Source organism: Mustelus asterias, chromosome 6 (assembly GCF_964213995.1).
Source record: "Mustelus asterias chromosome 6, sMusAst1.hap1.1, whole genome shotgun sequence".
Lineage (NCBI taxonomy): Eukaryota > Metazoa > Chordata > Chondrichthyes > Carcharhiniformes > Triakidae > Mustelus > Mustelus asterias.
The window spans coordinates 37,545,182-37,572,980 of NC_135806.1; the positions used below are offsets into that span (position 1 = coordinate 37,545,182).

General features: G+C 46.3%; 1 protein-coding gene across 2 annotated transcripts in view; it reads right to left on the reverse strand.

The window, feature by feature from the left end:
* Window positions 1–27,799, reverse strand: part of LOC144494807 (methylcytosine dioxygenase TET2-like) — a 178,447-nt gene that overhangs the window by 45,660 nt on the left and 104,988 nt on the right. For both annotated transcript variants that reach the window (XM_078214172.1, XM_078214170.1), the window contains 2 exons: window positions 21,332–24,623; window positions 11,483–11,573 (listed from right to left, as the gene is read on the reverse strand). In XM_078214172.1, the coding sequence (XP_078070298.1) occupies window positions 11,483–11,573; window positions 21,332–24,578 (3,338 nt within the window). In that variant the 5' untranslated portion in view covers window positions 24,579–24,623. The remainder of the gene's footprint in view (window positions 1–11,482; window positions 11,574–21,331; window positions 24,624–27,799) is intronic.

The window sequence follows — 27,799 nt, forward strand, 5'->3', positions numbered from 1 at the left end:
AGCTTAGAATCCCTACAGTATAGAAGGAGGCTATTTGGCCCATCGAGTCTGTACCGACCACAATCCTACGCAGGCCCTATTCCCGTAATCCTCATTTATCCTGCTAATCCCCTGACACTAGGGTCAAATTAGCATGGCCCAAACAACATAACCCACACATCTTTGGAGTAGGCCATTTAGCCCTTCAAGCCTGCCTCCCCATTTATTTTGATCAGGGCTGATCGTCAAATTCAATAAAGAACAAAGAACAAAGAACAATACAGCACAGGAACAGGCCCTTCGGCCCTCCAAGCCCGCGCCGCTCCCCGGTCCAGGATTGAATCCTGAATCCAGGATCCCCGCCCAATTTTCCAGCCTATCTACATACCAATATCCTATCCACCGAGCTGTCCCTCACAGCTACGATGCTTTGTTCATTACAACCTATTAACTCACCCCCACCCCCCTATTCCAGACCATGTGATCCCCAGGGAGAGGCGAAAACCCAGAGTGAAAAACCCCAGGGCCAATATGGGGAAAAAAAAAAATCTGGGAAATTCCTCTCCGACCCCCTGAGGCGATCGAAACGAGTCCAGGAGATCACAATGGCCCTGATCGGAAAATGCTTCCCAACCCTAGTCATTTCCACTTCCATGAACACCATATGAATTCCCTGCCCCCGAGACAGGTTCCCAACTATCCGCAGTCTCGCTCTGTACTGGCACCAGCAAGATGATCATAGAATGAAGCCTTGAAACGAGAAACAAGGAACAATTAGCCCGCGCCGCTCCCTGGTCCAAACTAGACCACCCTTTTGTATCCCTCCATTCCCACTCCGGTCATATAGCTGTCTAGATAAGTCTTAAACGTTCCCAGTGTGTCCGCCTCCACCACCTTGCCCGGCAACACATTCCAGGCCCCCACGACCCTCTGTGTGAAATATGTCCTTCTGATATCTGTGTTAAACCTCCCCCCTTTCAAAGAACAAAGAACAGTACAGCACAGGAAACAGGCCTTCGGCCCTCCAAGCCTGTGCCGCTCCTTGGTCCAACTAGACCAATCGTTTGTATCCCTCCATTCCCAGGCTGCTCATGTGACTATCCAGGTAAGTCTTAAACGATGTCAGCGTGCCTGCCTCCACCACCCTACTTGGCAGCGCATTCCAGGCCCCCACCACCCTCTGTGTAAAAAACGTCCCTCTGATGTCTGAGTTATACTTCGCCCCTCTCAGCTTGAGCCCGTGACCCCTCGTGATCGTCACCTCCGACCTGGGAAAAAGCTTCCCACTGTTCACCCTATCTATACCCTTCATAATCTTGTATACCTCTATTAGATCTCCCCTCATTCTCCGTCTTTCCAAGGAGAACAACCCCAGTCTACCCAATCTCTCCTCATAGCTAAGACCCTCCATACCAGGCAACATCCTGGTAAACCTTCTCTGCACTCTCTCCAATGCCTCCACTTCCTTCTGGTAGTGCGGCGACCAGAACTGGACGCAATACTCCAAATGCGGCCTAACCAGCGTTCTATACAGCTGCATCATCAGACTCCAGCTTTTATACTCTATACCCCGTCCTATAAAGGCAAGCATACCATATGCCTTCTTCACCACCTTCTCCACCTGTGTTGCCACCTTCAAGGATTTGTGGACTTGCACACCTAGGTCCCTCTGTGTTTCTATACTCCTGATGACTCTGCCATTTATTGCATAACTCCTCCCTACATTATTTCTTCCAAAATGCATCACTTCGCATTTATCCGGATTAAATTCCATCTGCCACCTCTCCGCCCAATTTTCCAGCCTATCTATATCCTGCTGTATTGCCCGACAATGCTCTTCGCTATCCGCAATTCCAGCCATCTTTGTGTCATCCGCAAACTTGCTGATTACACCAGTTACACCTTCTTCCAAATCATTTATATATATCACAAATAGCAGAGGTCCCAGTACAGAGCCCTGCGGAACACCACTGGTCACAGACCTCCAGCCGGAAAAAGACCCTTCGACCACTACCCTCTGTCTCCTATGGCCAAGCCAGTTCTCCACCCATCGAGCCACTTCTCCTTGTATCCCATGAGCCTTAACCTTCTTAACCAACCTGCCATGTGGGACTTTGTCAAATGCCTTACTGAAATCCATATAGACGACATCCACGGCCCTTCCTTCATCAACCGTTTTTGTCACTTCCTCAAAAAACTCCACCAAATTTGTAAGGCACGACCTCCCTCTTACAAAACCATGCTGTCTGTCACTAATGAGATTGTTCCGTTCTAAATGCACATACATCCTGTCTCTAAGAATCCTCTTTCATGAACTTCCCTACCACGGACGTCAAGCTCACCGACCTATAATTTCCTGGGTTATCCCTGCTACCCTTCTTAAACAACGGGACCACATTCGCTATCCTCCAATCCTCAGGGACCTCACCCGTGTCCAAAGAAGCGACAAAGATTTCCGTCAGAGGCCCAGCAATTTCCTCTCTCGTCTCCCTGAGCAGTCGAGGATAGATGCCATCAGGCCCTGGGGCTTTGTCAGTTTTAATGTTCCCTAAAAAACCTAACACTTCCTCTCTCGTAATGGAGATTTTCTCTAACGGGTCAACACCTCCCTCCGAGACACTCCCGGTTAACACGCCCCTCTCCTTCGTGAATACCGATGCAAAGTATTCATTTAGGATCTCCCCTATTCCCTTGGGTTCTAAGCATAATTCCCCTCCTCTGTCCCTGAGAGGTCCGATTTTCTCCCTGACAACTCTTTTGTTCCTAACGTATGAATAGAATGCCTTAGGATTCTCCTTAATCCTGCCTGCCAAGAACATCTCGTGCCCTCTTTTTGCCCTTCTAACTCCCCGTTTGAGATCTTTCCTACTCTCTCTGTATTCCTCCAGAGCTCCATCTGTTTTCAGTTGCCTGGACTTAACGTACGCCTCCCTTTTCATTTTAATCAGATCCTCAATTTCCCTGGTTATCCACGGCTCTCGAATCTTACCTTTCCTATCTTTACTTTTTACAGGCACATGCCTATCCTGCAGCCTTATCAATAGTTCCTTAAAAGACTCCCACATGCCAGACGCGGACTTGCCCTCGAACATCCTCTCCCAATCAACATCCACCAATTCCTGCCTAATCCGGCTATAGTCAGCCTTCCCCCAATTTAGCACCCTGCCCGTAGGACAGCACTCATCCTTGTCCATTACTATCCTAAAGTTAACAGAGTTGTGGTCACTATTTGCCACATGTTCCCCTACCGAAACTTTGACGACCTGACCGGGCTCATTTCCCAGAACTAGGTCCAGTATAGCCCCCTCTCTAGTCGGGCTATCTACATACTGTTCCAAAGAACCTTCCAGTACGCATTTTACAAATTCCTCCCCGTCCGGTCCCCCAGCTCTAAGCACTTTCCAGTCTGTGCCAGGGAAATTAAAGTCCCCCACTACAACAACCCTATGTTTTCTGCACCTATCCAGAATCTCCTGACATATCCTTTCCTCCACTTCCCGTGGGCTGTTGGGTGGTCTGTAGTACACCCCCAGCATAGTGACTGCACCCTTCCTGTTTCTGAGTTCCACCCACAGCGACTCAGTACATGACCCCTCTAAGTTGTCTACCCTCTGCACCGCGGTAATATGCTCCTTAACTAATATCGCTACTCCCCCACCTTTTTTAGCCCCTCCTCTGTCTCGCCTAAAACACTGATACCCCGGAATATTCAGCTGCCAGTCCTGTCCTTCTTTTAACCAAGTTTCCGTCACCGCAACCATATCCAAATTCCGCACAAGCATTAAGGCCCTAAGTTCGTCTGTTTTACCCGTTACACTCCTCGCATTGAAGCAGATGCACTCCAGACCTCCAGGCCCAGTCAGGTCCTCCTCCTCCAGAGTGCTCCTCTTCTTAGCTAGCCTTGCCCTGGCCCCCAGCTCGACCCCAGCCTCAGTATTTACTGACCTCCTGTTTTGTTCCCCACCCCCCTGCCACACTAGTTTAAATCCTGCCGAAACACTCGAGCAAAACTCCCAGCCAGGATATTTGCTCCCTTCCAGTTAAGGTGTAACCCATCCTTTCTGTACAGTTGCCATCCTGACTTGAAGATTTCCCAGTTATCTATGAATTTAAAACCCTCCCTCTTGCACCAGTCCTTTAGCCACGCGTTCAACTGTAGAATCTCCCTGTTCCGAGCCTCACTTGCACTAGGCACCGGGAGCAGTCCAGAGATTGCTACACTGGAGGTCTTACTTTTTAGCCTAGCACCCAACTCCCTGAATTTCTCTCGTATGACCCCCCTGCTCTTCCTACCTACATCATTTCCCCCAATGTGTACAATCACATCCGTTTGACTACCTTCCTTTTTAAATATGCTTCCTACCCTCTCGGAGACATCCAGTACCCCGGCACCAGGGAGGCAGACTACCATCCTGGATTCTCGTTCAGTCCCACAGAAGCGCCTGTCCGTGTCTCTAACTATTGCGTCCCCCACAACTATCGCTCTCCTAAACCCCTTCTTTCCCTTCCGGACCCCTGAGCCTGTCCCCGTGGAGGCGATCTGGTCCTCGTGGCTTACCCCTGGAGGGTCATCCCCCTCCACAGAATCCAAAACAATATACCTATTGTGGAGGGGGACAACCACAGGGGATCCCTCCACAGACTGCTCACTCCCTTCCCTTCTCCCATCTGTTGCCCATCCCTTTCTCTTATGGGAGACTGCCACTGGGGTGCTTTCTGGCACATCACCCTTCTGACTATTACCCCTCCTAACCGTGACCCACGTGTCTTCCTTCCGAGACCCTGGTGTCACTACCTGACTATAACTTTTATCTATGACTCTCTCATTTTCCCTAACTAAACTGAGTTCATCGAGCCTCAGCTCCAGCTCCCTTACACGATCCTTCAGGAGATGCAGTTCCACACATCTGGCACAGATATGGACTTCCGGGAGGCAAGTTGTCTCCAGGAACTCCCACATCCCACACCGAATGCAGTATACTGGCCTCCCACTCATACCAGCCATGTCCTTTTTAGTTTTGGGGATAAAACAAAAAGGGGGTGTAACCGAAGAAAAACAAACAAACAACCTTCCTCGCCAAAGCCCTGTGAGCCAAAGCCCTTTTAGCTCTCACTCTGTCCCCTGCTCACTCCACTGCCCGCTAACGACGCTGCCCGCTCAAAGGTGCGGCCTACTTTTAAACCCTCCAAAATCTTCCCAGGCTGCTGCTGGGCCTATTTCCTGTTCAGAAAAAAAAACCTCCGATTTTTTTCACTAATTGAACTGAAAAATAATTAAATAAATTAATTACTCTACTGCAGCCCGAGCAGCACTCCCACAGTGAGACACCAACTGTCACTCTCCACTGCAGCCCGAGCAGCACTCCCACAGTGAGACACCAACTGTCACTCTCCACTGCAGCCCGAGCAGCACTCCCTCACTGAGACACCAACTGTCACTCTCCACTGCAGCCCGAGCAGCACTCCCACAGTGAGACACCAACTGTCACTCTCCACTGCAGCCCGAGCAGCACTCCCACAGTGAGACACCAACTGTCACTCTCCACTGCAGCCCGAGCAGCACTCCCACAGTGAGACACCAACTGTCACTCTCCACTGCAGCCCGAGCAGCACTCCCTCACTGAGACACCAACTGTCACTCTCCACTGCAGCCCGAGCAGCACTCCCACAGTGAGACACCAACTGTCACACTCTACTGCAGCCCGAGCAGCACTCCCTCACTGAGACACCAACTGTCACTCTCCACTGCAGCCCGAGCAGCACTCCCTCACTGAGACACCAACTGTCACTCTCCACTGCAGCCCGAGCAGCACTCCCACAGTGAGACACCAACTGTCACACTCTACTGCAGCCCGAGCAGCACTCCCACAGTGAGACACCAACTGTCACACTCTACTGCAGCCCGAGCAGCACTCCCACAGTGAGACACCAACTGTCACACTCTACTGCAGCCCGAGCAGCACTCCCACAGTGAGACACCAACTGTCACTCTCCACTGCAGCCCGAGCAGCACTCCCACAATACCCTGATTCCGCCTTCCCACAATCCCCCCCCCCCCCTTCTCATGATCCTTTTTAGCCCCAAGAACTATGTTTAATTCCTTCTTGAAATCACACAACGTTTTGGCCTCAACTACTTTCCGTGGTACTGAATTCCACGCATTCACTACTCTCTGGATGAAGACATTTCTGCTCACCTCAGTCCTAAAAGGTCTATCCTCAAACTATGACCCCTAGTTCTGCACTACCCCACCATCGGAACATTCTTTCTGAATCTTCCCTGTCTAATCCTGTTAGCATTAAAACATAGAATAGAACATAGAACCCCTACAGTGCAGAAGGAGGTCATTTGGCCCATTGAGTCTGCACCAACCACAATCCCACCCAGGCCCTATTCCCGTAACCCCACATATTTACCCTGCTAATCCCCTGACACTACGGTCAATTTATCATGGCCAATCAACCTAACCCGCACATCTTTGGAGTGTGGGAGGAAACCAGAGCACCGGAGGAAACCCACGCAGACATGGGGAGAATGTGCAAACTCCACACACACAGTGACCCGAGGCCGGAATGGAACCCGGGTCCCTGGCGCTGTGAGGCAGTAGTGCTATCCACTGTACCACCATGCTGCCCAAAAACTATCCTGCACACACTCTTGCATTCAAGATGAGCTCCTGCACTTCAGCTGCAACGACGAAAATTCAAATCCATTCTGGCAGCGGCGGGATTGTATAAGTTTCTATGAGATCCCCTCTCACTCTTCTAAACTCCAATGAATCCAATCCTAACCGACTTAGTCTCTCCTCATATCCTGCCATCCCAGGAATCAGCCTGGTAAACCTTTACTGCACTCCCTCTATAGCAAGAATATCCTTCCTCAGATAAGGACACCAAAACTGCACACAATACTCCAAGTATGGCCTCACCAATGCCCTATACAATTACAGTAAAACATGCCTATTCCTACTCAAATCCTCTCACTTCCTGGCCAACATATCATTTGTTTCTTTGCTGCCTGCTGTACCTGCGTGTTTACTTTCAGTGACTGATGCACGAAGACACCAAGATCTCGCTGAGTACCTACCTCTCTCAATTTACACCCATTCAAATAATAATCTGCCTTCCTATTTTTTCTACCGAAGTGGATAACCTCACAATCCGCCATGCATATGCCCACTCATTCAGCCTGTCCAAATCACGCGGAAGCATCTCTGCATCCTCCTCACAGCTCACCCTCCCACCCAACTTTGTATGATTTGCAAATTTGGGGATAATACATTCAGTTCCCTCTTCCAAATCATTAATATAGAATGTGAACAGTTGGGGTCCTAGCACAGATCCCTGTGGAACCCCACTAGTTAATGCCTGACAATTGGAAAAACACCCATTTATTGCAACTCTTTGCTTCCTATCTGCGAAAAAGCTTTCTATCCATCTCAAGACACTACTTGCAATCCCATGTGTTTTAACTTTACATAGTAATCTGCTATGTGAGACCTTCTGGAAGTCAAAATAAACCACATCAACTGGTTTTCCTTGGTCAACTCTACTGGTTACATCCCCAAAGAATTCCAGTAAATTTGTCAAACATGATTTCCCATTTGTAAATCCATGCTGACTTTGTCTGATTATACTGCTGCTTTCCAAACACTGAGCTATGAAATCCTTGATAATGGACTCCAGCAACTTCCCTATGTTAGGCTCATTGGTGTATAGTTCTGTTTTCTCTCTAACTCCCTTTTTGAGTAGAGGGCTTACATTAACTACCCTCCAATCTGTAGGAACCATTCCAGAGTCCAAAGAATTTTCAAAAATAACCACTGATAGATCTACTATTTCTAGGGCCACTTCCTTAAGTATTCTGGGATGAAGATTATCAGGCCCTGCAGATCTATCTGCCTTCAATCCCATTAATTTCCCCCAAACCATTTCCCTACTAATACTGATTTCCTTCAGCTCCTCACTAAAACTTGTGTTTCTCAGAACTTCTGGTATGTTATTCATGTCTTCCTTTGTGAAGACATCTGCTGCTTTTGCCCTTCTAAGTGTTGGAGGTCACGGGTTTGAAAGATGTGCTTGAAGGAACTTTAGAGAGTTGCTGCAGTGCATCTTATAGATGGCACACACCGCTGCCAGTGTGTGGTGGTGATGGAGGGAGTGCTTGTTAAAATGGTGGATGGGATGCCTGTCAAGTAGACAGCTTTGTCCTGGATTGTGTTGAATTTCTTGAAGCAAGCTTGGCAAGCAGAGAGTATGCCATCTCACTCCTGACTTGCGCCTTGTTAGATTGTGCATCAGATTTGGGAAGTCAGGAGGTGAGTTACTCACCAAAGACTTCCCAGCCTCTGATCTGCTCTCTTGGCTACAGTATTTACATGACTGGTCCATTTCAGTTTCTGGTCCATGGTAACCCCCAGGATGTTGATAGTGGGAGTATTTAGTCATGGTTATGCCATTGAGTATCGAAGGGAGATGGTTACATTCTCTCTTGTTGGAGATGGGGGGTGTCATTGTTGGTCAGGGAAAATGTTTCAGCGGTACTCAGGCAGGATAGATTAGGGAGCTTGTCTACAGAGGCCCTATGGGTGGAGCTGGGCAACAGGAAAGGTATGACCACATTAATGGGGTTGTATTATAGACCACCCAATAGTCAGCGAGAATTGGAGGAGCAAATCAGCAGATAGCTGACAACTGCAAGAAACACAAAGTTGTGATAGTAGGGGATTTTAATTTTCCACATATAGATTGGGACTCGCATACTGTTAAAGGTTTAGACGGGGTAGAGTTTGTAAAATGTGTTCAGGAGAATTTTCTATATCAGTATATAGAGGTGCCAACTAGAGAGGATGCGATATTGGATCTCCTATTGGGAAATGAGTTAGGGCAGGTGATAGATGTGAGTGTGAGGGAACACTTTGGATCCAGTGATCATAATGCCATTAGTTTCAACCTGATCATGGATAAGGATAGATCTGGTCCTCGGGTTGAAGTTCTGAACTGGAAAAAGGCCAAATTTGATGAAATGAGAAGGGATCTGGGAAGTGTGGATTGGCACAGGCTGTTCTCTGGTAAGGATGTAAATGGAAAGTGGGAGGCCTTCAAAGGAGAAATTTTGAGAGTGCAGAGTTTGTATGTTCCTGTCAGGATTAAAGGCAAAGTAAATAGGAATAAGGAACCTTGGTTCTCAAGGGAGATTGTAACACTGATTAAGAGGAAGAGAGAGTTGTATGAAATATACAGGAAGCAAGGAACAGATCAGATGCTCGAGGAGTATAAAAAGTGCAAGAAGCTACTTAAGAGGGAAATCAGGAGAGCGAAAAGAAGACATGAGGTTGATTTGGCAAACAAGGTGAAGGAAAATCCAAAGAGCTTCTATACGTATGTTAGGAGCAAAAGGATAGTGAGGGATAAAATTGGTCCTCTTGAAGACCAGAATGGTAGACTGTGTATGGAACCAAAAGAGATGGGGGAGATACTAAATGGTTTTTTTGCATCCGTATTTACTGAGGAAATGGGCATGGAGTCTACGGAAATAGGGCAAACAGGTAGGGAGGTCATGGAACCTTTACGGATTAAAGGGGAGGAAGTGCTTGCTGTCTTGAGGCAAATCAGAGTGGATAAATCCCCAGGACCGGACAGGGTATTCCCACGGACCTTGAGGGAAGCTAGTGTTGAACTTGTTGAACCCTGGCAGACATATTTAAAATGTCAGTATTCACGGGGGAGGTGCCGGATGATTGGAGGGTGGCTCATGTTGTTCCGTTGTTTAAAAAAGGTTCCAAAAGAAATCCGGAAAATTATAGGCCAGTAAGTTTGATGTCGGTGGTGGGCAAGTCATTAGAAGGTGTGATAAGGGATAGGATCTACAAATATTTGGATAGACAGGGACTTATTAGGGAGAGTCAACATGGCTTTGTGCGTGGCAGGTCATGTTTGACCAATCTATTAGAGTTTTTCGAGGAGGTTACCAGGAAAGTGGATGAAGGGAAGGCGGTGGATGTTGTCTACCTGGATTTCAGCAAGGCCTTTAACAAGGTCCCTCATGGGAGATTAGTTAGGAAGGTTCAGTCGCTGGGTATACATGGGGAGGTAGTAAATTGGATTAGACACTGGCTCTATGGAAGAAGCCAGAGAGTGGTTGTGGAGGATTGCTTCTCTGAGTGGAGGCCTGTGACTAGTGGTGTGCCGCAGGGATCGGTGTTGGGTCCATTGTTGTTTGTCATCTATATCAATGATCTGGATGATAATGTGGTAAATTGGATCAGCAAATTTGCTGATGATACAAAGTTTGGAGGTATAGTGGACAGTGAGGAAGGTTTTCAAAGCTTGCAGAGGGATTTGGACCAACTAGAAAAATGGGCTGAAAAATGGCAAATGGAATTTAACGCAGACAAGTGTGAGATATTGCACTTTGGAAGGACAAACCAAAGTAGAACATACAGGGTAAATGGTAGGACTCTGAAGAGTGCAGTTGAACAGAGGGATCTGGGAATACAGGTACAGAATTCCCTAAAAGTGACGTCACAGGTGGATAGGGTCGTAAAGAGTGCCTTTGGTACATTGGCCTTTATAAATCGGAGTATCGAGTATAAAAGTTGGAGTGTTATGGTAAGGTTATATAAGGCATTGGTGAGGCCGAATGTAGAGTATTGTGTACAGTTTTGGTCACCTAGTTACAGGAAGGATGTAAATAAGGTTGAAAGAGTGCAGAGAAGGTTCACAAGGATGTTGCCGGGACTTGAGAAGCTGAGTAACAGAGAGAGATTGAATAGGTTGGGACTTTATTCCCTGGAGCGTAGAAGATTGAGGGGAGATTTGATAGAGGTGTATAAGATTTATAGATAGAGTGAATGCAAGCAGGCTTTTTCCGCTGAGGCAGGGGAGAAAAAAACCAGAGGGCATGGGTTAAGGATGAAAGGAGAAAAGTTTAAAGGGAATATTAGGGGGGGCTTCTTCACGCAGAGATTGGTGGGAGTGTGGAATGAGCTGCTGGATAAAGTGGTAAATGCTTTTAACATTTAACACTTTTAACATTTAATAAAAACTTGGACGGGTTCATGGATGAGAGGGGTGTGGAGGGATATGGTCCAAGTGCAGGTCAGTGGGACTAGGCAAAAAATGGTTCGGCACAGACAAGAAGGGCCAAAAGGCCCGTTTCTGAGCTGTAATTTTCTATGGTTCTATGTTCATTGCCTGGCACACATGTTACTTGTCACTAGTCAGTCTAGGCCTAAATGTTGTCCTGGTCTTGCTGCATTTGGGCATGGACTGCTTCAGGGTCTGAGGAATTGCAAATGGTGCTGAAAATTGCACAATCATCAGCAAACACCCCAACTTCTGATCTTATAGTGGAGCTAAGCAGCTGAAGATGGTTGAGACTAGGACACCAACCTGAGGAACTCCTGCTGCAATATCTTGAGACTAGGATGATTGACCTCCAACAACCACAGCCATAGTAGACATCAAAAATTTTAATATGTTCATTTAATTTAATACTGTACCTGTTTTCCATTAGCTCTCGAATTTCTGCTACATTCCGGCCTGCTCCAAGGTGTGTGTAGTAAGGGCCTTCATCCTTTTCACTGATTTGTTCTGTTAATTTAAGTGAAAAAATTATGATTGTGCTATTTTTATTATTCTGATGAGACAGTAACTATTGGTTATTTATCAGTAAAATGTAAATAAATCAATCACATTAATCAATAATAAATAATTATAATTACTTCCATTGACTGAATCTAACTGAGAACTTAGAGAGCAAAAACAGACACAGCAATGTCATAGTCTGTGGTCTAGGTTCATCCAAGGCATTGAGGCAGAATGTTGTGGGTTCTGCAGGTACTTGAATGCACAATCTAGGCTGACACTTCAGTACTGAGGAGATGACATATTAAATTGAGGTCTGAGGAAAGGTTATCGACCTGAAACATTTGCCAAAATTTTACACAGCAGCAGTGGCTGAAAGGTTGGGGGCAAGCTCACCTCAACATGATTGCATCACTCCACAACTATTTAATGTATGTCGGGCTAATAATTGGCTTAGGGCGGGATTTTTCCCGTGTCAAGGAGGATATCCCCTCTCCGTGCACTGTCAACTGGCCGACAGTTCTCTAATCCCAGCACCACTGAGATTGGTGACCACTGCTGGGACAACAGGCTGTCCCCACGGAAGAGCAACCATGGACTCAGACTAGGATACCACCAGGGCTAGGCTTTGGGAAGTGGTTTGAGCAGCCGGGATCATCAAGGGGAAAATATTTGGGGAGGGAGAAAAAACCTTGGGTGCAGGGTAGGGAGGATTAATGGGCACTGGCCATAGGGTGCCCAAATAGAAGGCATTCCCCAGCCACAACCCAACTAACTGGCAGCCTCGAGATTTGCCCTTGTCACCAACAACGTTGATGAAATCCCAGCAGCAGCGGGAGGAAGCTCTTCAGAGGAACTCCTGCAACAGAAGTTCCTTGAATTCTCAGGGGAATTTCACAGTAACTTCATTGCAGTGCTAATGTAAGCCTTACTTGTGACTAATAAATAAACTTTACTCTTCAGTGGCTATTTATTGGCCAGCTAAGGGCTTCAACTGACTTAAGGGCAAGTGGACCACGTGGTGCCTCCCTCAGCACTGGTAAAATGGCACTGACAGAATGGAGACAATGACCATGGTGCAACCACAACGCGCCCGGTTTTATACCCCTGCCGCCCAGCCTGCCGGGAGGCGGGTGGGGTGGGGCAAGGTGTAACTACCACGTGGTAACTCTCTTTTTCACTCCATACATGCTGCTGAATATTTCCAGCATTTTCTGATTTTATTTCTGTTGCCCAGTGGCTGCAGTATTTTCGCCTTTGTATCGTTATGTTAAACCGAGGCCCTACCTTTCTTTTATATTCAGGGATGTACAAAAACTTGGCATTATTGAAGGAAGTGCAGGGAAGTTCTCTTGAAGTCCCTACAAACAGATTATTTGGTCACTAATCACACTGCTGCAGGATCTTGCTATGGGCAAATGATCTTCCCTGCAGTAACAAGAATATGAAAAGTAATTTGTTGGCTATAAAACACTTTGGGATGTCCTGAGGTGGTGATGGCGCAGGAATGTAAGCTATACAATCAGAAATTTTAAAATATAGGATATATAACTGGAATATGACTTTTATATGATTTAAATGGCAATTTATTTTAACCACATCATACACTTGTTGAATTCTCAGCCCTGTCCTGGTTTAAAGGGATGTTATATTTACATTGACACACAAGTCAAATTTACTCTGTGGTTTTTCCAATATGGCAAATAAAAAGGATTTAAAGATCATGAAAACTATGAAAACTTTTTCTCATGTTGTAATGTCTGGATAAAAGCCAGAGTCCCAAAACCCAGTTCCATTGAAGCGGTTGCCAAAAGTCATTCCCGGCAATAAGTCAGATGAACAATACTCTCCTGATTACATTCAAAACTTTGACATGACTTTGGCAAAAGAGAATACCAGCAATTTACTTCCGTGTCTCAATCATTTGCTGATTTGAAATTTCACCCAGTTTTAATTTAAGTTCAACCGCAACATTAGTCACTGCATCACAGAGTGTGAAAGAAATTGATCAAGGTTGTAAGCTGCGTGTGTTTAGACACTTTTTTTATATTTCCCATTGGAATATCCTCGGCAATAACCATGCCATGTTATGCCACCATGTTCTGGTCCCTTTCCTTGTGCATTACCCCTCATTCCATCATCCCAGCCCTTTAAATGAAATAGTTAGATCAAAGTTCAGGTGGATGTCAAAGGGGAAAAATTTGGAGATTAAATCATACAACATAAAGGGAGGCCATTCGGCCCATAATGTCCAAGTTTTATCTTTGAAAGTACTATCCAATTCACCTCACTTCACCTGCAAGTTTTTAATTTTCAAGTATTTCTCCCATTCCTTTTGTTATTGAATTGGCTTTCGCCGCCCTTTCAGTGCATTCCAGGTCGTAATAACTCACTGCATAAAATAAAAGCTCTCCTCATTTCTTTCACTGTCTTTTTTGCCAATTCTCTTAAATCTTCCTCCTCTGGTTACCAATCCTCCTGTCAGTGGAAACAGTTTCACTCTGTCTACCCTGTCAAAACCTTCCATAATTTTGAACACCATTTATTAAACCTACCCTTAAAATTCTCTATTCTGAGAAGAATTATTGCATTTTTTCTAATCTCTCTAGTTAAGGCTGATTTTCTGGTGGGACACAAAGAAGGAATTAGGTTGAAAGGCGATTTTCATCCAAGCCTACTTTACTTTAATCAGTTCAAGGCAATTTAATATTTACACAGGAATAAAGTAACGTTGGTTCCTTCACAAGTGTATCATTTGTTTTTATTCTGTGAAAGGTCAGAAAGGGAAATCTGCCGTGAATTCTTACATAATCCAGGCTGACACTCCAATACAGTACTGAGGGGATGATCTTTCAAATGAGGCACTAAACCAACGCTCTCTCAAGTGAAAATAAAAGATCCCATTGCAGTACTTGGAAAAGAGCAGGGCAGTAGTGTCCTGGTATGCTGGCCAATATTTATCTTTCATTGAACATCATAAAAGCAGAGGACGTTGCTGTTTATCCGCTGCATTTCCTACACTACAGCAGTGACTACAGTTCAAATGTACATCATTGGCTGCACAGCACTTTGGTTGTGAAACGTGCCATATGAATGCAAAATCCTTTCTTTTTTGTTCACTTAGTCTTTGGCACTCCAAGTAGAATGATAACAGTTCTGATGAGATTTGATAATCCATCTGATGTTGTTGGAAAGTCTATTTGGTCATCCTGTGCTCCCAGTGTGAGGCCTCATTCAGATTTGGTCCGAGCTCAGCAACAGAATGCATTGACTACAAAGGAGATAGGTCTGGGGATGCAAAAGGTAGCTCTGGGGGAGCTCTTGCACTTGTCCAATAGGTTTAAGATTCTTGCTACCTGATGGATGAGAGTGAGGACTGCAGGGAGAATGAGCAAAGTGACCTATGCCCTGTTGTGTTGGAGGCCATTCAAGTTGTGGGTGTGAAAAGGGATGTAATAATGTATAGTTAAGGGGATCGATACTGTTCTCTGCAGCCAAGAGAGTGCTGAATGTTACATTGTCTCTCTGGTGCCAGAGTTAAAGACATTCTCTTCGGGCTGGTCAGAAAGCCCTTTTAGTGAGAGGGGAAAGATCCAGTTATCCGCATAGGAATCAACAACAGGCAGGACTAAGAAAGAGGTTCTATTGAAGGAGTGAAGCAGAATCAAATGGTCATAATATCTGAATTATTTGCCGTGGGTAATTTGGGGGAGGGTCACTAAGATCTGAGAATTGAATGTGTGGCTCAAAGGGAGCGGTGAGGGAGAATTGGGTTTCAATCACTAGGGCACTGGCATCAGTATAATGAAGGAAAATGTCAGATTAGCCACTTTGCAAGGAGTGGAAAAGCAAAATATTATTTAAATGGAGAGAGGCTGCAGAGTTTTGTGAACAATAAGCATCTGGGTTTACTCGTACAGACTTACTAAAAGTTACCCTGAAGGTACAGCAAGTAATTAGGGAGGCAAATGGAATGTTGGTCTTTATTTTAAGGGGTATAAAAGGGAAGTTTTTGGTGAGACCATACCTAGAGTATTGTATTGGTCACCTTACTGAAGAAGGTATATGCCTAAATTGGAGGCAATTCAGAGAAGGTTCACTAGGTTTGATTCCTGAAATGAGGAAAGGTTCATAGAAATCATAGAAACCCTACAGTGCAGAAGGAGGCCATTCGGCCCATCGAGTCTGCACCGACCACAATCCCACCCAGGCCCTACCCCCATATATTTACCCGCTAATCCCTCTAACCTACGCATCTCAGGATACTAAGGGGCAATTTTTAACCTGGCCAATCAACCTAACCCGCACATCTTTGGACTGTGGGAGGAAACCGGAGCACCCAGAGGAAACCCACGCAGACACGAGGAGAATGTGCAAACTCCACACAGACAGTGACCCAAGCCGGGAATCGAACCCAGGTCCATGGAGCTGTGAAGCAGCAGTGCTGACCATTGTGCTACCGTGCCGCCCACGGTTGAGCAGGTTGGTCCTGTACTCATTGGAATTTAGAAGAATGAGAAAGAATGGGTGGCACGATGGCACAGTGGTTGGCGCTGCTGCCTCACAGCGCCAGGGACCCGGCTTGGGTCACTGTTCTATGTGGAATTTGCATATTCTCACCGTATCTGTGTGGGTTTCCTCCGGGAGTTCTGGTTTCCTCCCACAGTCTGAAAGACGTGCTGGTTAGGTGCATTGAACAAAGAACAAAGAACAAAGAACAGTACAGCACAGGAAACAGGCCCTTCGGCCCTCCAAGCCTGTGCCGCTCCTTGGTCCAACTAGACCAATCGTTTGTATCCCTCCATTCCCAGGCTGCTCATGTGACTATCCAGGTAAGTCTTAAACGATGTCAGCGTGCCTGCCTGCACCACCCTACTTGGCAGCGCATTCCAGGCCCCCACCACCCTCTGTGTAAAAACGTCCCTCTGATGTCTGAGTTATACTTCGCCCCTCTCAGCTTGAGCCCGTGACCCCTCGTGATCGTCACCTCCGACCTGGGAAAAAGCTTCCCACTGTTCACCCTATCTATACCCTTCATAATCTTGTATACCTCTATTAGATCTCCCCTCATTCTCCGTCTTTCCAAGGAGAACAACCCCAGTCTACCCAATCTCTCCTCATAGCTAAGACCCTCCATACCAGGCAACATCCTGGTAAACCTTCTCTGCACTCTCTCCAATGCCTCCACGTCCTTCTGGTAGTGCGGCGACCAGAACTGGACACAGTACTCCAAATGTGGCCTAACCAGCGTTCTATACAGCTGCATCATCAGACTCCAGCTTTTATACTCTATACCCCGTCCTATAAAGGCAAGCATACCATATGCCTTCTTCACCACCTTCTCCACCTGTGTTGCCACCTTCAAGGATTTGTGGACTTGCACACCGAGGTCCCTCTGTGTTTCTATACTCCTGATGACTCTGCCATTTATTGTATAACTCCTCCCTACATTATTTCTTCCAAAATGCATCACTTCGCATTTATCCGGATTAAACTCCATCTGCCACCTCTCCGTCCAATTTTCCAGCCTATCTATATCCTGCTGTATTGCCTGACAATGCTCTTCACTATCCGCAATTCCAGCCATCTTCGTGTCATCCGCAAACTTGCTGATAACACCAGTTACACCTTCTTCCAAATCATTTATATATATCACAAATAGCAGAGGTCCCAGTACAGAGCCCTGCGGAACACCACTGGTCACAGACCTCCAGCCGGAAAAAGACCCTTCGACCACTACCCTCTGTCTCCTATGGCCAAGCCAGTTCTCCACCCATCTAGCCACTTCTCCTTGTATCCCATGAGCCTTAACCTTCTTAACCAACCTGCCATGTGGGACTTTGTCAAATGCCTTACTGAAATCCATATAGACGACATCCACGGCCCTTCCTTCATCGACTGTTTTTGTCACTTCCTCAAAAAACTCCACCAAATTTGTAAGGCACGACCTCCCTCTTACAAAACCATGCTGTCTGTCACTAATGAGATTGTTTCGTTCTAAATGCACATACATCCTGTCTCTAAGAATCCTCTCCAACAACTTCCCTACCACGGACGTCAAGCTCACCGGCCTATAATTTCCTGGGTTATCCCTGGTACCCTTCTTAAACAACGGGACCACATTCGCTATCCTCCAATCCTCAGGGACCTCACCCGTGTCCAAAGAAGCGACAAAGATTTCCGTCAGAGGCCCAGCAATTTCACCTCTCGTCTCCCTGAGCAGTCTAGGATAGATGCCATCAGGCCCTGGGGCTTTGTCAGTTTTAATGTTCCCTAAAAAACCTAACACTTCCTCTCTTGTAATGGAGATTTTCTCTAACGGGTCAACACCTCCCTCCGAGACACTCCTGGTTAACACGCCCCTCTCCTTTGTGAATACCGATGCAAAGTATTCATTTAGGATCTCCCCTATTCCCTTGGGTTCTAAGCATAATTCTCCTCCTTTGTCCCCGAGAGGTCCGATTTTCTCCCTGACAACTCTTTTGTTCCTAACGTATGAATAGAATGCCTTAGGATTCTCCTTAATCCTGCCTGCCAAGAACATCTCGTGACCTCTTTTTGCCCTTCTAACTCCCCGTTTGAGATCTTTCCTACTCTCTCTGTATTCCTCCAGAGCTCCATCTGTTTTCAGTTGCCTGGACTTAACGTATGCCTCCCTTTTCATTTTAATCAGATCCTCAATTTCCCTGGTTATCCACGGCTCTCGAATCCTACCTTTCCTATCCTTCCTTTTTACAGGCACATGCCTATCCTGCAGCCTTATCAATAGTTCCTTAAAAGACTCCCACATGCCAGACGCGGACTTACCCTCGAACATCCTCTCCCAATCAACATCCACCAATTCCTGCCTAATCCGGCTATAGTCAGCCTTCCCCCAATTTAGCACCCTGCCCGTAGGACAGCACTCATCCTTGTCCATTACTATCCTAAAGTTAACTCGAATAGGCGCCGTAGTGTGTTGACTAGGGGAATTTCACAGTAAATTCATTGCAGTGTTAATGTAAGCCTTACTTGTGACTAATAAATAAACTTTACTTTTATATTAGATCCTGAAGGGGTTTGACAGGGTAAATGATGAAAGGAATCTAGACCTAGGGGCACAGTTTCAAAATAAAGGATCACGCATTCAAGATGTGGATGAGTTAGAATTTCCTCTCTCAGAGGGTCACTAATCTGGGACATTGAATATATTCAAGGCTGAGACAGACTCTTGGATTATAGGGAGCCAAGAGGTGTGGGGAGTGGGTAGGAAGGTGGAGTTTGCAGAGGGCTTGAGCGGCCACATGTTCAGCAAGTCCAACAAACCCATCCTCTTCATGTGTTCCAAGAACCACTGGATATGTGTCCCAGTGTCTTCAAATTTTCTTTCCTCAAGCTTTCCTCACCACCCACGGCAACTTCCCTCAGCAGCCTGTTTTCTCTTTGACTCCGTGCTTCCATCTGTTGTCCCCTGCTTCCTGTGCCTCACCATCGCAGGCTAACCCTCCCTCAGTTTTTGCTCCAAGGCCTGGCATCTGATGATTAATCTCTGGTGATTATCGAGCACAATGTAGTGAAACATCACAGTAGCATCTTAAAGCCACTGGGGGGAGCTCCAGGAGACCCTGAGCTCCCTGAGGTGTTCCAGTTGTATAATATCACCATGCAATGATTGCTCAGCATTGTGGGAGGGAGTGTGCTCACAAAACCATCTCCCACCAGTGGATCAGGTCAATTGGGAGGAAATTAGTTAATTATTCTTGGCATCCTTTAACAGGTATTCCTTGTAACTTTTGGTCAGCAATTAAGGTTTGGATTGTAACAGCTGGCAGTGTTTCTCCTGTTCATAGAATCATAGAAACCCTACAGTGCAGAAGGAGGCCATTCGGCCCATCGAGTCTGCACCGACCACAATCCCACCCAGGCCCTACCCCCACATATTTACCCACTAATCCCTCTAACCTACGCATCTCAGGGGCAATTTTTAACCTGGCCAATCAACCTAACCCGCACATCTTTGGACTGTGGGAGGAAACCGGAGCACCCAGAGGAGAATGTGCAAACTCCACACAGACAGTGACCCGAGCCGGGAATCGAACCCGGGACCCTGGAGCTGTGAAGCAGCAGTGCTAACCACTGTGCTACCGTGCCGCCCTGGTTCTCTGCATTGGTTCTTTTTATTCTCCCACTCCATTGTGTAAGTCTCAATTCTGTAACCTTTCTTAACACTGATGGTTTGGTCCTGTGTGGAATGGGCAGCATGACACTTTTCAATTGCTATTACTCACGATGGGTCTTACACCAGCATCACTTGCAATCTTTACTCAGTATTACAGTCCATCACTCCTTGCCCTCCACTCAGTATCACAATCCATCACCCCATTTCTTCATTCAGTATTACAATCCATCATCCTCAGTCTTCACTCGGTATTACAATCCATCACTCCCTGTCCTCACCTCCACTCAATATTACAATCCATCACTCCCCAGTCTTCACACAGTATTACAACCCATCACACACTCTCCTCTTCCGCAATAAGGTTTGTTGGAAGCAGATTAAATAATTCTCAAAAAGGAATTGTGTGAATATATTTAAAAAGGAAATATATGCAGAGTTATGGGAAAAGTGTGAGGGAGTGTGACCGATTGGATTGCTTTTCCAAAAAACACCCACAATGGGCTGAATGGCCTTCTATACTGTATTATTTTGTAACCTCTAGCTTCCTTTCTCTGATGCCATTCTTGATCAGAAAGTAATTTCCTCCAGGCTGTACTAATACAAGTTTGCTCTCCTCTTTTTGGCACGACCTATATCTTTATCCTGTTGCTACCAACAGCAGTCTCATTCCACTGCTGTTCTTGGCAGCATTCATTTGAGAAAGTTGGTGAAGTTAATGGCTGACACCAAAAATGGGAGAAGAAAGGAACTGGTTCCTAGAAATATATATGTCTTATGTATTCAAACATGGTCTGGTTAATTCTGTCAGCCTGTTAGAATATAATAAATAGGAGCTGGGTGGGCTTGCTTCATCAGTGAAAACGGTCGTGGATGATCTGCTACCTCATCTCCACCTCCTTCAATCAGGCCCAGATCCCTTAATCTCTAAAAATATATCAACCTCTGTTTTGACTAGACTCCTTGACTGAGCACTCACATTTCTCTGCTGACAGGATTCCAAAGATCCACAAGCATTTCAGTGAAGAAATTTCTCCTCATTTCAGTTCTAAATGGCTGGACCCTTACTCCAGTTCTAGATACTCCAGCCAGGAGATCCTCCTTGCATTTACCCTGTCAAGCTCCTTGAGAACTTTACATGTTTCAATGAGACCATGTTTTATTCTTCTGCATTCTAGGGAGTATTGGCTTGGTCAATTCAATCCCCTCATTCTAGGAATCAATCCAGTTGCTGCTACACTCCTGTAAGGCGGATATATCTTTCCACAGGAAAGGAGATGAAATTTATACACACAGTACTCCAGGTATGGCGTCACCAAGGCCCCATGTATAGGTCATGTACAGTTGTTCTGCTAACATCAGGAATTCTGTAAACAGGAAGGGGAAATTTTAATCTTAGCCACCACAAGAGGAGGAAGATTGGAGCAGGACATTGCTGAACATTTCGAGTGGGGTCTATCTTCTCAAAGTGTTCTTGAACTCTTCTATGGGGGTTGTGGCTCCGTGATAAGTGTGACTGGTGCGATATGCAGTTGTGTGTGGTCTGCCACGTTTCTGAGGTATTCTGCCACTTGAAAGCTCTATGAAGAAGTAAAATGACAGCACTTACCAAAACAGCTGCAAGCAGGGACATCGTATTGGGTCTTTTTTGGGGTGTCCAGTAGGTTTTTTACAGGGGTGTCCAAATATTTCAGGGGCGACTCTAAAAAATTACTGAGTGTGGATCCTGGCCGTCTTTTGGTTGGTGTGGCTTCAGTAGATGAACTGGTTTGTAGTGCTGGGGTAGAGTCTCCGCCTATATCTGACTCAAAGTCTGCAGTAGCAGACAAAACAGTGACAGACCCGGAGGTTTCCACCTTCACGTGCTTGGGTGATTTGATGACCCCTGACTGTTGCTCAAAGGGTGAAGAGAGCTGATACTCTTTGAAACGCTGCTCCAGTGCTTCAATGATGCTCCTTCCCTGCTTTTGTTGGTCACAGCTGAATTTCTGACTCTGCTGCTTAATAAGATTCATTATCTCTGGGTCATCTTTCAGCTGGGCATTACTTACAGTTGTGGAAGGGGCTGTCAAAGATTCTTTCTCAACCTTGATTACTCTCTGAAATCCTTTGGGATCCTGCATTTCTTGTTGGTACATTTTTCTTTGAAATTCGTCCCGTTGTAATAAATGAGTTTTAAGTGCTGCGTTAGTTTGAAACTTGTCTTCTTTCTGGATGCCGGATGGACACTGAGGGCTTTGCGAGTCACGGATCATTTGCCCTGCTGTGGGGTGTGAGTGAGGGACTGAATTGCCTTGCTCCATCCTATGGGCAGAAACTTGCTGGCTCGGTTCAGGTTGTTGCTGTGAATGTTGCTGCTGTGTCAGTGGCTGCTGAAGCTGTTGGATAACAGACATATGATGCACTTGTTGCTTGAATTGCTGAGCTTGACCCGAACTTGGCTGAACATATTGAACTTTCTGCAGGTCAATGGCCTTGTTTATCAGGTGAAGGTCTTGGTTTGAGCTGCTCTCTGCCCTGTGGAATGGTCCTGCCCCTCCTGGGACGAGTTGCCTATTGCTACAATGAGTCGGGATGATCTTGTTTAATTGAGCCTCGATAAGTTTTCTGTGAAGGGCACTGTTACTGTGGATGTTGTAATATGGGCTCTTCGGTTTCTGCGTTGGTTGGGATTGTTGCTCATTTGGCATTCCCATTGGGTTTTCTGTCTTGATGAGCTCCACTGGTTTTAAGCTGTATCCACATTGTTGCTCGGTGATACTTTGATATCGATGATTGTTGCTCTTAATAGTTGATGCCACATTCTGACTGGGATCTGGAGGAAGCTGCTGTAGCTGTTGGATGTTTGGCATCTGTGCTTGGTGACTGTGCGGCCAGTGGGAAGGGGGCCTCCCCTCCTGTACTGGTGCCCGCTGTTCCTGTGCCAGTGAGTTTTGCGGTAAGTGCCAAGATTGGAAGCGGGCCTTCATAATGACCATGTCCTGCTGCTGAGGGACTGAATGGGGCCGACTCAGAGCCAACCTTAGTGGCAGCGACTGTTTTCCCGGCACAGTCTCCACCTTGTCCTGTTGGCCTTGCAGGAGTTGTTGTGGGGCAGACTGTGGCCGATGTACCTCCAATCCTGCCAGCTCAGCTGGATCCAGTCCCATTCCTGGCATCTGCCTTTGAAGTTGGATGGTCGATTCTGCCAGCTGTTCATTGATTGCTTGCCTGCTGCTGCACAGATGCTCCTGCCTCCTCAGCAGGTGAGGGTGAGCCAACCCTTGATCTGGGGACACCTGGAGCTGGTGCTGCCCACTAAAAGGTGAACTTTGACCCTCTTGTGACAGCGGGTCCCGGCTCTCTGGACGCGTTTCCAGTTGCTGGAGCATCTGCTGCCCACTGACTTCAGAGTTGGGCCAGGAAGGGGGATTCTGTTGACTGTTCTGATCTAGCTGCCGCTGGTGAAGCTGCCTCTGCTGGTGGAGCAGCTGGTATTCATACTGGAGCTGCAGCCAAACATCGGGAGGCAGTTGCTGAGCTGCCTCTCTAACCTGTGCACCGGCGCAGTGCTGCTGTGTTAGCTGCTGAGAAGAAATGGCACCATTCTCAGTCGCACTGCCTTGTTCCAGCTCTCTGCTGGGTGGCTTTGGCCGGGCAGGTTGCAGCTGCCCTGATGCACCAGCGTCCACCTGCTCTGGCAAGGGTCTGCTGTTAGGCAACTCTGGTTGGCACGGGTCACCAGTCACACGGTGGTTATCGGCCACATTGCAGGCGCGTCGGTCGGGATGTAAACGATGTCCCTCCGCAGCCTGCAAGAAACTGGCCGAGCCGCCTGTAGCACCAATAAATGTTGTACTCCCCCTGGAAAGTGTGTCAGGGGTTCCTGACATCCTTGTGAAACACACAGTGCTGGGGCTGCTGGTCTGCAGGTGTAAACACTTGGTAGATACCACAGGATAACTCTGGCCGGGCACCTGCCCGACAGAGATCTGTGGCTCTTGGCTCTTGGTCGCTGGCAGCTGTTGTATCTGCTGCTTCAGCTGCCCTTCTGTTTTCAACATATACGAGGTATGTGAGGTGTGAGCTGTTCTCCATGACAGTTCAGTGATGGTCTGAGTTGTTCTGGTGTGTTCGTGAGATGTAACAGTGTGTGCTGCAGTAAATGGGTACTCTGGATAGCACAGAGACAGTGCTTTGTCTCGGACAGCACCTTGCTGGTTGTCTATGGAAGATGTGGAACTTGTAGCACCATTTGGAACTGGCACCTGTTTATTTTCAAGGAGCGAGTAAATATCCCCATTTTTGTAACTGGCAATATTTTTTTCCAGTTTGTTATGTTCATTCGATTGTGGCTGGAGATATCCAGGGTCTTCACTGTCAGAACTTGGAGACTTGACTGTGTTCCGAGGCAAGGTCTGCCTGTCAAAGTCCCATAATTCAGTCTGATCCCGGATACACCCTTTCAGCTTCGCCTCCTGGTTCTCTGCGTCTGGATCTTCACCATATGGCTCTTCGTCCAGCTTGATTTTCTTCGGTTGTTGAAGCCCACATGACGAAGATTCACTGAGGACGTGCTTTACGCCGCCATTCTGAATACACTGGGGAAATTCGAGGTTTCCTTGCTGAGGCTCGAGGTTGTCACAGTTTTCCTCATTTTCCTGAGCTTGGCTCTGATCGTGGTTGTTTTTCACACTGTCCCATTTGCAATCTCCATTGACCTGGTGTTGCTGTACCTCTGGCAATTGATTGAACTCTCTTCCATTTTCTCCTTTCACTGCTAAGTTCTCAACGTGCTGCTCTGGAGAGTGACAATGGATCGGTAATACTGGACTCAGTCTCTTGTCCTCGACATGACTGGCTCTTTCCTGTTCCATCTGGTCTGCTTGAGGGCCATCCACAAGGTTACCCACTGAACGTATCTGTCGGGGGTGGAAAAGAAAAGATTATTTTACATTGCCAAACAGCTGATAACATTCCTGAAGTAACAACATGTAAGCATTTGTGTAACATACCATCTCCCTCAAGTCAACTTGCAACTCAAAGCATGACATAAATTTGAGGTTCAACTGATCTATACCAAATTAGAGACTTCAGTGTTAAATTTGAAACAAATTGATCAGTTCAATATTTCCTTCATATTCACTTTACCTCTTACAGATTTGTAGTGAGACATCAATGAGCCCAGATATATTGTTTAAATGCTCAAAGCCTGACAAACCCTGAACAAACAAATCTCACACTTTCAATCAACTGCTCAACTCCGTAAAATGTACAATTTGAAAATCTGTACTGATTTCATTTGCAAATGCACAAAGCAGCATACCAGGGTGGGGGTGGAGAACTGGGTGGGGGAGAACATCTATTCTTTTGCAATCCACAACTTTGCAACAGCCTATGATGTATTGAGGGGTAGGAGGAGCTTATGTTCAGCATAAACACTAGTTGGGCTGAATTGCCAGTTTCTGTGTTGTATGCTCTGCTCAGTGAGGACAGCAGACTCGTATGTAATTTTAGTGGGAAATAGTTCAACACTTTTACAATATGATAAACAGGAGTGGCTGCTATCTTTTTGAAAGTTAGTGTTTGTATTCTAATCAGATACCTGAGTGGTAAAGTGACACAGGACTAGAAATTGCACAGCATTTATTCTTGGGGCACTAAAGGGCCCACTAAGTTTGCGACATGTCAGGGATTATGTACACATTTCTGCCTTAAAGTGAACTGCCCACCATATTGGTAAAATACAAAAAGTAGTTCTGCCTGTTAGTCCCCTTGATTATGCAAATAAGGAGCCCAACATTTAGTTGAGGCTCTCGTTGCATCAATGGATTTCATTGATAAAACTGGTGCCACTTTGATAGAGATGAGGTCCAAGGTCTGTGGCACCCATTGGGAATCCACTGACATGGGATTGGTTTCCAGATGGTTAGGTAATACAATTTGATGCAAGTTTGACGTTGCTATGTTTGGCTCAGTTGATGGCTCTCTTACTTCCCAGTCAGAAGGTCATCACTTCAAGTCCCAGTCTATACTGACACTTCAGTGCGCTCCAAAGAGAGTGCTGCATTGTTGGAGGTGATGCCTTTCAGATGAGATGTTAAATAAATGCCCCGTGATCTCACAGGACCATTTCAGAAAAAAGCAGGCCAACAGCTATCCCTCAATTAACATCACCGAGAAAACATATTTGTTGGTTATTATCAATCACATTGAGGTGTTTGTGGAATTTTGTTACAGTGAATACACTTCAAAATTACTTAATAGCTCAAAAAATAAATTGGGACATCCGATGGTTGTGAAAAGTGCTATACAAATGTTTTTTTCTTTCTCTTGCTCTTCTTCCTTTTCTTTCTATCTCTCTTTTTTTGTCTCTGAACTTCCTAGCATTAACTGAGGTACTTTCTTGCATCCACCGAGGGAACAGAGATACTGTTCCAATGTGATTGAATTGTGGAACATGATGATATTAGCCTTGGCCTTTGTGTTAGAAATGTGCGGTTACAGTTTCATTGTAGAACCTTTCAACCAAGATCATTTAAAGCATCACCTGTGAATCTTAATTAGAATCATAGAATCCTTGCAGTGCAGAAGGGTCACTAGGCCCATTGAGTCTGCACCGACTCTCCGACAGAGCATCTTACCCAGGCCACATAAACCTACATATTTACCCCGCTAATTTCCCTAACCGTGACATCTTGGGATACTAAGGGGCAATTTAGCATGGTCGATCCATCTAATCCACCTAACCCTCTCATCTAATCAGAGATTACTGCATCTCTCCAGATCCTGGAGAGGTGCAGTAATAGCAGAGTTGTTGTGATGGGAGACTTTAATTTCCCAAACATAGATTGGAATATCCCGAGGGTAAGGGGATTGGATGGGGAAGAGTTCGTCAGGTGTGTTCAGGAGGGTTTCCTGACACAGCATGTGGACAAGCCTACAAGAGGAGAGGCTGTACTTGATCTGATACTGACCAATGAACCTGGACAGGTGTCAGACCTCTCAGTGGGAGAGCATCTTGGGGATAGCGATCATAACTCTATCTCCTTTAGGCTTGCGTTGGAAAAAGAGGGGATCAGGCAAGCTAGGAAAGTGTTTATATGGAGTAAGGGGAAATATGAAGACATTAGACAGCAAATTAGAGGAGTAAATTGGAAGGAGGTATTCTCGGGGAAATGTACTGAAGAGAGGTGGCAGTTTTTCAAGGAATGTCTGTCTAGAGTTCTACAGGACAGCGTTCCGAGCAGACAGGGAGGTGTTGGTCGGTTAAAGGAACCGTGGTGCACGAAAGTTGTGCGAGACCGAGTCGAGAAGAAAAGGAAAGCATACAAAAGGCTCAGAGAGCTTGGCGAAGATAGGGATCTAGATGAGTATACGACTTGCAGGAAGGGACTAAAGAAGGAAATTAGGAGAGCCAGAAGAGGTCATGAGAAGGCCCTGGAAGGTAGGATTAAGGAGAACCCTAAGGCGTTCTATAAATATGTGAAGAGTAAAAGGATGAGACGTGACGGAATAGGGCCTATAAAAGGTGAAGGCGGGAAAATCTGTACGGAACCTGTAGAAATGGCAGAGGTGCTCAATGAGTATTTTGCCTCGGTTTTCACAGAGGAGAAGGACCTGGGTGGATGTACTGCGGGCGTGCGGTGGACTGAAAGGATTGAGTATGTGGACTTTAAGAAAGAGGTTGTGCTGGAATCTTTGAATGGCATCAAGATAGATAAGTCGCCGGGTCCGGATGGGATGTACCCCAGGTTACTGTGGGAGGCGAGGGAAGAGATTGCAGAGCCTCTGGCGATGATCTTTGTGTCATCAATGGAGACGGGAGAGATGCCGGAGGATTGGAGGATTGCGGATGTAGTTCCTATTTTCAAGAAGGGGAATAGGGATAGCCCAGGTAATTACCGACCGGTGAGTCTAACCTCAGTGGTTGGTAAGCTGATGGATAAGATCCTGAGGGACAGGATATATGAGCATTTAGAGAGGTTTAGTATGCTCAAGAATACTCAGCATGGCTTTGTCAAAGGCAGATCGTGCCTTACGAGCCTGGTGGAGTTCTTCGAAAATGTGACTAAACACATTGACGAAGGGAAGGCGG